This window comes from Chionomys nivalis, chromosome 15 (genome assembly GCF_950005125.1).
Source record: "Chionomys nivalis chromosome 15, mChiNiv1.1, whole genome shotgun sequence".
NCBI lineage: Eukaryota > Metazoa > Chordata > Mammalia > Rodentia > Cricetidae > Chionomys > Chionomys nivalis.
This window is the reverse complement of record NC_080100.1, coordinates 6,970,850-6,982,556: the sequence shown is the minus strand read 5'-3', so window position 1 is coordinate 6,982,556 and position 11,707 is coordinate 6,970,850. Positions and strand designations below refer to the sequence as shown.

The 11,707-nt window shown below is 46.3% G+C and overlaps 1 protein-coding gene across 1 annotated transcript; it reads right to left on the bottom strand.

Moving 5' to 3' along the window:
* Nucleotides 1–124: 124 nt before the first annotated feature.
* On the bottom strand, nucleotides 125–11,404 carry Cct5 (chaperonin containing TCP1 subunit 5). Its single transcript, XM_057789707.1, has 11 exons — nucleotides 11,222–11,404; nucleotides 7,727–7,787; nucleotides 7,109–7,273; nucleotides 5,618–5,816; nucleotides 4,223–4,415; nucleotides 4,000–4,149; nucleotides 3,424–3,543; nucleotides 2,698–2,883; nucleotides 2,465–2,602; nucleotides 2,094–2,274; nucleotides 125–368 (listed from the first exon to the last, which is right to left on the bottom strand). Exons 1-11 carry the CDS (start codon nucleotides 11,324–11,326, stop codon nucleotides 241–243), a joined length of 1,626 nt encoding a protein of 541 aa, XP_057645690.1. The 5' UTR covers nucleotides 11,327–11,404; the 3' UTR covers nucleotides 125–240.
* Nucleotides 11,405–11,707: the final 303 nt, after the last annotated feature.

The window sequence follows — 11,707 nt, the reverse complement described above, 5'->3', positions numbered from 1 at the left end:
TGCTAAAACAGCACCTGTAGTGTTTCTGCTTCCTTACATAGTTAACTGCGGATGAAGGATGCTTTAAGACACCCGATGAACACAAGCTGTGAGACTGTATCCTGCACTGAGCTCTGAACAAGGGGACAGTTACCAAACAGCAGCTTTTATTTCAGCATCTACAGGCTGTGAGAGGACCAGTGATAACTGTGGACGCAGCACGACACCCCTTTATTTAGTCACAGTGGTGGATGGTACATTTTATTCTTCAGATTCTCCAGGCTTACGAATGTCATCAATCTTCAGAATCATTCTAACCATTTGTGTGGCAAGAGAGATCTGCTGCTTTTTGCCAATCAAGGTTTCTATGACATGCTGATGCTGCATATCTGAAAAACAAACACGGCAATCAGTGGTCCCCAGAGCACACACATTTACTATCAACAAGCAGCTTCAATTTATGTAGTCACAACAGAGCGTAAGAAACGTTAGCAGGGTGCAATGTGCATGTCTGTGTTCCTAACTACGGAGGAGGCTGAGGTTCAAGGTCAGCCTGGACAACATAGCAAAATTCCATTTCAAAAACAGAAACAGTTTAAGACTGTGTCATTTGTCAGTTCACGGACAGAGAGAGGCTCTCTCCGCTAAACTATCGGCTCCTGGTGGACTTTGGGTGATCTTTGCCTTCAGTTGCGCCCATGGGTGAGCCCATCAGGCTCCAATGGACAGTTTTACAAACTGTCTAAGAGATTGTCCTGGTTAAATGCAAATAGAACAAAAGGCAGGAATGTGGGAAAGGGACTTAAGGGAGGAAACAGGGTGTGGGGCCAGAGTATCCAGAATATATCACATCTACATCTATATCCATCTATCTATAGCAACATCAAAGCGCCAAACAATGAAGTAAATAAATAGGTAAAAGGGGCTGGAGATGGCTCCGTGATTAAGAGCATCAAGTGGACTTCTATTCCTAGCATAGCATGCTTATACCCATCCAATTAACTCCTGGTCCAGGGATCCAGTGCCCTTTTCTGGTCCTCAAGAGTACCAAAGACACAGACACACATACAGTACACTTAAATGCATGCGGGCAAAATACTCATGCATGTAGAAATCCTGTCTCCAAAAGTTTTCTTTACGTGTAGACCTGGCTGTCTTGGAACTCGCTCTGTAGACTAGGCTGGCCTCAAACTCAAGAGATCTGACTGCTTCTGCCTCTGGAGTGCTGGGATTAAAAGTGTGCACCACCACTGCATGGCTAATAAATCTTAACAGATAAATAAATCCTCAAACGAAAAATCCCAAAGCTGTAGTGGTCAACTGGGTACAAATTTCCCTGTGTCATTTTCAGAACTGCCATGAAATCCAGTCTTTGCAACGCTGAGTCAGTAGACACTTCATGTCAGAACAAGAGCTGCTATTTTGTTTTGGATGCAGGTGTAGACTGAATCCAGGTCTCCTGCTGGATGCTGGAGCTGCTACTGTCAAAATACTTTCATAAGCTGTCAAGTTCTGTGGTTGGACTCACTGCAGGAATGCAGGCATGGTCTATTAGTAAAGAAATGTAGCAAAGGGGGCTGGAGAGATGGCTCAGTGGTTAAGAGCATTGCCTGCTCTACCAAAGGTCCTGAGTTCAATTCCCAGCAACCACATGGTGGCTCACAACCATCTGTAATGGGGTCTTGTGCCCTCTTCTGGCCTGCAGGCATACACACAAACAGAATATTGTATACATAATAAATAAATATTTTAAAATTTTTAAAAAAAAATGTAGCGAAGTTAGCAAGCTAAATATACGCCACCTTTCCAACAGCTGACCTGCCAGGCTGCTACAGAGAATCCAGTCTACCAAACACTCCACAGCCACAGCCATCCAGGAGCTATGCTGTGAAGGGGACAACTGTGTAAGGAACATGAGACATGGTGTGAAGGAAGACAGTGTTGCACTGCAATCAAATGAGTGTCACCAAGACTAGGTCCTACAGTAGTCTAACAACTAAAACCAAGAACTCACAATGGGCAGCTTTGTGGCACGAACTACTCGGCACAGCCAGAGCACATCATTTAAGTCAGTGGAAACTGGGCTCACTCACAGACCCCGACAAGCAACTCACCATTTGTGCCCTTATGCAGACAGTCAATGCCAAGGGCAGGGTTGGACTCCTTCACTTGTTTGGCTCGGACTTCAGTCATGGTCTGGATGGGATTCATGCCACTGTTTTCTGAAAGGGCCATGGGGATGACCTCCAAGGCGTCCGCAAAAGCTCTCATGGCATACTGCTCCAAAGTTGGGCACTGGAAGGCATAAGGGCAGTGAGTGCAAGAGCCACCCGACCCAACAACAGTTCAACAACAGTACCTACGTAGACACCAGAAAAATTACTCAGGCAAGCTTAATAAACCATGGTGACTTTTATCTACAGGATGAAGGTGGCAGGATAGAAACCACAGACACAGCAGCTCCCAATGTGACTCTGCCTGTTACCTTATCTGCTTCTTTGCTGACTGCCAGGGCGCAGGATATTTCAGCAGCCCCTCCTCCATACACAACTCGATTGTCGCGGATGAGGTTCCGGATGACACACAAGGCATCGTGGAGGGATCGTTTTGCTTCTTCAATGATCTGGGGAGAAGAGCATGCCTCAGTGCCTCATGCAGGCAGAGCAAGACCCTGGAGCCACTGAGCCACCTCCCAGTCCAACAACAAATTATTCTCACCATCTTGTTGCCTCCTCTGATGAAAATGGTCACAGCTCTAGAGTTCTTACACTTCTCAATGACCAGCATTTTGTCTTTTGTAGTGCCAAATGAGATCTCACGCACCACACCGGCGAAGCCTAGCTTCTCAGACGTAAGTTCTGAGAACCTTGGGACGATTCGTCCTCCTGTTGCAATGGCGATCAGCTATTAGAGGACACAGAGATGTGGTCAATGCTAGTGAACTTCCAAAGCTGGACCACAATGAGCTACATCTAACCTAGGACCACCTTGTTCACCAGTCGGGCAAACCGTCTTGTTAGACCAACAGGCTCTGGGGGCTGGTGTACCCAGTTCTATTGTCAACTCCCAACTCAAAGTCTCTTACAGTCTGGGTGGCCCTGTCTGCAAACCCAGCTCACATGCCCCCCACAGCACAGCAAGCACAGAAGGAAAAGGGAAGCAAGGCTTGTCCAGATCAGGGCTTAAGAGAGCTGTTCTGCTACCACAGAAGGTACAGTACCAGGCTTTCCTGCCCCCAAGAGTCAGAGAAGCCCAGAGAGTTGACTATGCAGCACCAGGAATACAAAGCATCGTTATCCAATAAAGATGATTCTCTAGCATTCTTCCAGTTGTTGCTTTTCGTGTGTGGTGGTGGTTTCAGGCTAGTGCTGCCCAAGTGGCACCAAATACCAGCATGCACTTCAGGTTCACCCCACACCCAGCACGGGCTGAGCGATAGCCTACCTCAATCTCGGGTCCTCCTACCCAGCGAACTGCAGGGAGGGCGTTCTGAAGAAGTAAATGATTGGCTTCATCATCAAAGCCCCACTGGCAAATAGCCAGGTTAGCACCAGTTCCTTTAATCTGGGGAAAGAAATGCCACAAGTCTCATCAACAACAAGTAGTTATTTGTTCCTTGTCACAGGATCTGAAAACAAGGGAGATGCACAGCAGTGTGGAGCCAGTGCACGGAAAGGAACCACAGGAAAGCACACCCTTTACCGGATCCTTCTAACGCTAACACCTGCCAATGGAAACTATGTTTTCATTCCTGTTCCTTCACAGCTCTCGCCTGTTCCACTCAAGCCCAGGGGAGCTGGTACGAAAGGCACAGCTAGGATGCCAAGCTCACAAGGCAGTCCAGGACAACCGACCTCTTTCCTAATATGCCATTTGACTTTTCTTACTGTATTTATTTATTTCAGGCTGACACTGAACACAGGCAACAATGCATGCTATTTGTAACCATGTGACAAAGTCCCCAGACGGTAGTTGAGTTAGTTCCCGTGGACTCGGTTCATGGAGCACCGCAGGACTCACCTGCTGAATCATCTCCTCGAACTTTTCCTTTTCATATTTCTGCAGGGCTTTGTAGTCCTCCACAGAGGTCACATCCAGCTTGTGCTTTGTCTTTGGCTTAGGTGGCTCAAACGGACACGTGAGAATCGCAATCCTAGCATCTTTCACTTCCTGTGGGGAGAAAGAAGCCCTCAGTGGTGGTCGTGGTCAGAAGCAGTGTCCAAGTGTAAGAGCGCCGACTTACTTTAGGCATCTGCGGGTGGCTGAAGTCCTTATCCACGATCACACCCTTTATAAGTTTGGTGTCCTCCAGTCTCCCGCCCACTTTGCCTTCCACTTTGATGAGCTCAAAGTCAACGTCTCTCCGCTCCATATCTGCCACTGTGAGGACGGCATTCACAGCGATCTCAGCCATTTGTCGATGACAGCTGTTAACCCTGATGAAAACAAACAACTTTCACATTCCTCAAACCATCATCGCATGCAACTCAACAAAACTCCCAGGAAAATTAGTGCTGCTTTCCAAGTTCAGAGCCAACCTGGGCTAATAACGGCCTACGCAAAGCAGTAAACATGAGCTGTGTGAACCCTTTAATGATCTGAACCGACTCTACTTACAAGTCTTGAAACCTAAGTGACTGTCCTCTAAAATGCACGACTCATCTGGCCAGGATCCTTGGTGATCTACTCGGATACTAACTACATTATGTTAGCTCCATTTCTGTTCTGCACATCTGGCCCTTCACTGTAGGTGCTCAGCTTTCCCGTGTTTTCTCAGAACGAGCGAGCGGTCCTTAGACACTTCACAGCTCAGATTTATCACAGCTGCCTTTGTGCGGAGACCATTCCGTCTGCTACAACTACCAGGTACACAGAAACTCCAACAGCTACGCCATTAAACACCGCCCATTAAGTGAGGCAACAGAGGGTTACAAGAATGGCGAGAGGGCTCAGGGGTCAGAGCACTTGCTCCCCAGCCTGCTGACCTACCCAGTAGGAGAGAGCAGACCCATAAGCTGTACATGCACACAAAATGAATGTAATTAGAGTACTAAGTGGGAAATCAGAGGGCAAAGAGGAGGGAATAAAGACACCACCAAATCCTCTCTCACACGAAGAATATTTACATAAAAAAAAATGGTATCAAGCAGGAGGTGACAAACAGGAGCAAAGTCAAGGAAGCACTCATGAAACGTTCCGGTGAAGGCTACTATGAGCGACTAAAGAGTCATGTATAGTTATGATTTTGCTGGGTTTAAATGTCACGTAATAGCAGCAGGAGTTTCTGCCACTGCAGACAGGAACACCCCTAGGCTGAGACCACTTAAGTCTTTAGAGCAGATGCAAAAATTATAAGATGGGAAGGTCAATTTTAAAACCGCCCCAATTACATCTTTAGAGCAGTACATTTGCTTACTGAATAAAAAAAAAATGCAAACAACTTCCTAGTGAAGAGGTATGGGAGGAAGTGTGAGAAGAACTTAACAGTCAGGGTGATTTACTAACTTAGCCAGCAAATCCAGCCTCCAACAAAAACACAGGAAAACAAGCAAACCACACTGCTGCCTTTTAGAACAGGCGAACAGTCCTCCAAAGGGCAGGCTTGCAAACCATACCACTTTACTAATAGGACACGTACACTTTGGAGCCCAGCGTGGTTTTTGCAGTCTGAATCAGGGGTTCAGGGTTCTTTATGTCAACAAGGACACTATCACTGATCTTGTCCAGGTGATCTATAGCAATTCGGGCAGCCTGTTCATAACCGTCAGCGATTCTGATTGGGTGGATGCCTCGGTCCAGCAGCTGCTCGGCTTCTTCCAACAAGGCACCAGCCAGGACTGCAACCAACAACAGACAACTAGTTTAAGTTACAAAATTTAAGTTACAGCTTTATGTGCTACACCCAAACTAATTGTAGAATTGGGCTGAATGTAATCTTAGAAGCTAGGGTTATGACTGAAAGGGAGGAGGTCATTTCTCTTAGTTTTGATCTTAGTAAAAGTTGAATAGGCTGCCCTTTAAAGATGAATTTGATACAAAAACTGAGGCAGTGGGGGCAGTGAGACGGATCTGTGGTTTAAGGCACCTCCTGCCATATCGACAGTATCGGAATTCCCACAGTAGAACTGAGTCCCAAAGTTGTCTTCTGTTCTTCATGTGACCCTCCCCACAATAAACATACACAAAATGTAGGCCACAATGTAAGAACAACAGTTTAATCGGAAAGCAGAACATTTTGTTTCTGTGGCAAGGGACTTCTGCTCAGTGAGGGCATCCTGGCTTGTGGAGGCCTGCTGAGCGCCTGCTCCCTAACCAACCTGGCTCCCTTCCACTCTTGTGTACAGAAATGAATTTGGTTCTGCTAATGTATAACTTGCTGCATTCCAAGTAAGTGGACAAGAAAGCTATGGCAATTCCAAGAGTGCTGACTTCATTAGCCAAGATGTGCTTTCATCTCCTTTGATCTGCACAAGCATGTGCAGGTGTGGAGCTGAGGGATGACCAGCTGGAGTCAGCTCTCTCCTTTTACAATGTGGACCCCAAGGGTCAAGCTTGGGTGTTTAGGCTTTGCTGGTGAGCAAGCGCCTTTACTAGCTTGGCTGAACCATCTTGCTGGCCCTCAAACTCTGAGGAATCAAATCTCAGAGGAAAAAAATGTTAAGAACAGTAAAACAATAGCAACAACAAAAAAGAACCAAACGTGATAACCCATGTTTTCTCCTTCAATTAACTCTTTGAGAATTAGTTGCAGGAATCAAGGCATGTCACTCTCCTGTATTCTGTCTGGTATGAGAACCATACCATGATGTATAACCGTGATGTAGCTCAAGGACAAGGGACATTAATACAATACAATAACCTACAACCCAGAAATTTGCCTCTTGCACATTTAGCTCAACAACTTTTGCAGCTTAAAAAGGACACATTACAAGTTGTCCTGTCTCTCTGCGAACTCTGCCTGCCTCATTTCTGCTCTTTCCCAACACTCACTTCCCAAAGTCTGGCTCATGTGTGCTATGTGTTCCCCAACATCAGCCTGTCCGACTGTCCTCATGTGGGATACAGAAACACTGGCTCTTGTGATGCCTTTAAAAACCTCTTAAGTTAGGAAGGTCGTTTCTTTTCTTACCAACCACCCCTGTGGTTCCATCTCCAATTTCATCATCTTGGGATTTGGACAGTTCAACCATTAGCTTGGCAATCTGATGATCAACATCCATCATGCTGAGAATGGTGGCACCGTCGTTTGTTACGGTGACATCGCCATCCTTATCTACCATCATCTTGTCCAGCCCTGAAAGACAAAAGTTCAGAAGGAAGTTGGGCAAAATGATATGTAACCAAGGGCTAGAGAGAGCATCTCAAACAATTCTTACTGTGACATTCATTAGAAACAAACAGTCCGACACACAAAAGACATCCACCAAAGAAAGCCTTCTACCAGCTAATCCAAACTCTACATTGGAAAAAGACTAAGTGTATCAAACCAAAGAAATGCGACCAACCACCACATACTGAACACTACTGAATACAGCATTAACTCAGGACATAGGTGTGCTCTGGAACATGCTAATGCAGGGAAGAAAAGCCCATCTTAAGCCGTGAGCACACTAAACTGCGAGGAGCCCGGACATTCAGAGCTTCTTGGCTGAACGGAGCTGCAGGACTGCCCCACTGCATTTCTGAAGGTGCTACTGACTGTACTATGAAGTCAAACCTTTATTAATGATATCAATGGTTCTCTCACCATTTGGTCCCAATGACGTTCTCATTGTGTTTGCCACAGCTTTTGCAGCCATGATGTGAGACTAAATGAAACAGAAAAGGCAAATATAAGCAAGATACAGGTCATTTCAACAATTAAAAGCATACAGCTGATGTTTACAGAAAAAAAAACGATGTAATTTCTAAAAAAAAAAAAAAAATCTAGAAATTTCCACACTAACAGAGAGGTCTGACTTAAGCAGGAACTTTCACAACTATAAGCTTTAGAGTCAAGTGCTTTGTGTTGTACATTCTCAGCATGGGAGGAGGCAGGCCGTCTCCATTACTGACCAGGAGAACAGGAAGGCCAACTGTAAACATAATACCTTCTGTTTTCACCAAAGCTCACCATAGCAGAGAACACTGCATTAACCCCACAGGAGAGCCACCCTTGCTAACATTCTTAGCAAATACTATTTTCCAAAGGAAAGTTCTAAATGATGGCTAAGAATTTATACCAATGACCCTGTGGGGACCCGGAGACCGCTGTTTTAAACTGCTCTACAGTTCATCTTCCACCTGAAATCCTTGTACAGACGACAGACCAGACTCAGCTGTGAGAGATACTAGTGTAAGGTCGGAAGGTCAGCTCACTGGCAGAGTGGCTGAGATAGCTCTTGCAGAAGACCCAGGTTCAGTTCCCAGCTCCCAATGGCCTGTACTCCAGTTCCAGGTGATCAGATGCCCTCCTTTGGCCACCACAGGCACCAGAGTGCACACACATACATGAAAGTACTCACACATAAAGTAAATAAACCTAAAATAAAAAAATACACAGTACAGACATCTTATTACACAAATCTGTCCCGTGCTTAATATAAAAACAGTGAAGTTACATATATAACAAACATTGTTTAAAAGCAATGTTGTTTTATGATTTAGCCTCAGTAAAAGTTTGATCTGTATACCTATTTTACATACATCTATACCCTGGGTTATGTAGAACTTCACAGGAAAAAGATGTAAAAGCCCTATTCATATAAGCATTATGGTCATGTGACCTTCACCCATGGCAAGCAGATGGTCATCTTGGGTGACTCTCAGTGCATCAGAAGTTCTATGATATCAAGGGCCAACTACATGTCCCTAAACAGAAGAACCTGATATTAAAAGGGGCTGCCCCGGAACACCCAATTCCTAATACTCATACTACCATCCTCATGGGCCCGAGATCTTGATCCCTACAGCGATCAAGCGAGCCACAGCTTCACTGCAACATCTGGTCTGGTTGGTTTGTTTTCATTGATATTCTTGTAACTCAGGGCTTAATTATAACAATCCCCCCACACCAGAATTTATATCAATGCTATTAAAATATTCATGGTACAAGCCTGAAAGGACCCTTCCCTGTCCCCAGACACACCTGGCTCTTATTTCCTTCAATGTCATCTTCTTTTATTCTTGCCACCACCAATTCAGGTTATTATCATCCTACAGAATTCCAAGACTATATCCCCTCCTCTTCCTATTCAATAACAAGCCCTTCGACAATTCCAAAGGCAGACAAGGACTCTTGGCGACTGAGTACTAAAGCTGGAAAGCAAAGCACTCTGGAGCAGTCCTGGCTCTCTTAGCTCATCTTCTCACCCCGGAGGGGCAGGTGGATGCACACCACAGGAATCTTGGGTGTTTTCAGAGTTGTGCAAGCATACATGTTCATTAACGTCTCTCCTCACTCCCAATGGCAGACTAGAAAACACCAAGTTCATTTTGTCTTTGCAAACTCTGGGGACTCTTAAAATGCACTTTGCAAATATGTATTCGTAAGAGGCTTTTGGAATAACCATCACTGGTTAATATTTCTCTGGGTGCCCAAGGATACTGGGTACTGAGCTTATTTTTGGTTGGCTACCTGGGTATATATTATTGAGCCGAGGTCAACAGCTCAACACCACACACAGAACAAGCCTCTACTACAAATAATCTGGCCCCGAATGCCAAGGCCAAGCTCACTGCTCAGCACCACTAGCTTTGACTTGGAGGTAGACTGACGTCATGGCCCTTCTCTAGCACAGCAGCTGGGACATCTTTGGCGATTTCCCTGTCCCTAAGCGCCTAATTCTGTAAGCAGAGCTACCCTGAGCGAGGACCAGAGCAACAGTCCACGTAGTTAGCACAAACGGCTGACACAACACAACTGTCAACATTAATTATATCGGTAAAATCCCTCCCACCCTAAGGTAGGGACAAAAAAATGGAACTGAACACATAATACATTCAACCTGAAAAAAAAAATCCCCCCAGAAAGCAAACAGAACCAAGCATCTATAGTTGCTCTGGCCACTTCTTTGGCTACTCCAATACACCTGTCAAGTCCTTGGCATGACAGGCACACGTGAAACCTAAGAAGGGGCTCTGTGGCAACACCTGTCAGTGACATTGTTTTTTTTAAAAATATTTATTTATTATGTATACAATATTCTGTCTGCGTGCATGCCTGAAGAGGGCACCAGACCTTATCACAGATGGTTGTGAGCCACCATGTGGTTGCTGGGAATTGAACTCAGGACCTCCGGAAGAGGAGGCAATGCTCTTAACCGCTGAGCCATCCTTTTTTTTTTTTTAAGGGTTTAATTAACTTTATTTTATGTGCATTGGTGTGAAGGTGTCAGATCCCCTGCAACTGGATCTTTAGACAGTTGTGAGCTGCCATCCGGGTGCTGGGAATTGAACCCGGGTCCTCTGGAAGAGCAGTCAGTGCTCTTAACCACTGAGCCATCTCTCCAGCTCCATGATATTGTTTCTTATCTGGGATCTGGCCTTTTTTAAAATTCCTTTCTACTCAACAATTCGGCTCCGCCTTTCCTCAGGGTAACGTCCCCTATGATGGGGCTCAAGAGCTCAAACTTTGGGGAAATTATCATAATTTGCAGCCAACCGTGTGTGCGCCATTGAAACTATCTCCTTCCACTCCAAAATTATGTGTTTTCTGGCCCAAGAGAATTTAACATTACCTCTGAACGAACGCAAGGCTCTGGCCCAAACACGTGTGTTGTGTGTGTGTGTCGGGGACTTTCTAATCTCAAAAGTTGGAAAAGCTCCCTCCACTGTCATTTGTCATCCTCCAAGTAGCCATTCGGAAAGCACACGGCATGTCGCGCGCGTGCCCCTTTTCTACGCTTCTAAGTTTCTCCCTCTACGGGACGGAACCGTGTCTAAGGCACAGGCCATCTAAAACCGCATCGCCAGTGACTCCACCTTCCGTTTGGGGGTCCGCGGGCCGGCTCCCCAGGTGAGCTGATGCATGCGGCCCCACCCGGCTCGGAAGGGTCACCCCACCTTCGGGCTGAGGCTTCTACGACCTCTCTCCCGCCCAGAGGGTGGGTGTGCACACGGAACCCACAAAGGCTCCACGGAACCGGGGATTCTCGACCTTTCGGGCCAGCACATGGCTGAACCGCTCCCACGCCAGCGCAGGCGCAGAAGAGCGCTCCGGCCGCCTCCCTTCATCCCGCTGCCTGGCGGTGCGGGCCGTTACCTTGAGGGCCTCAAGCCCCATGAGACGGGACTTGCGGTCCTGATCCTTGATGATGAGGAAGGGGCGCCCATACTCATCGAAGGCGAGGGTCCCCACGGACGCCATGGTGGGCGAACTAGAAGAACAGGCACTTCCCAACAACCGGCAAGGGACCACTCCGGAATAGAGAGGGCACCTTCCTCTCGCGAGACTACGCAAAATCGCGCGCGCGTGCGCAGTACAGACCGCGCGCGATTTTTTTTTTTTCTTTTCAAGTGTGACTTTTTTAACACCACAGAGTGATTTCTGGAATCCGCCGCTCTTGGAAACTTCTATCATACAGGAAGCTAGGGGGGTTATTCCAAAACTAGGAAGGCAACTTATAGAACCCAAATACTAATACTAGACACAATTCAGTCACTTATTCAAGGTTGTTATTTATGAGACTTTTTTGAAGACAGGGTCGCAGCGCGCAGCTAATTTCCTTAAGACATTTTCTCCGTTCTT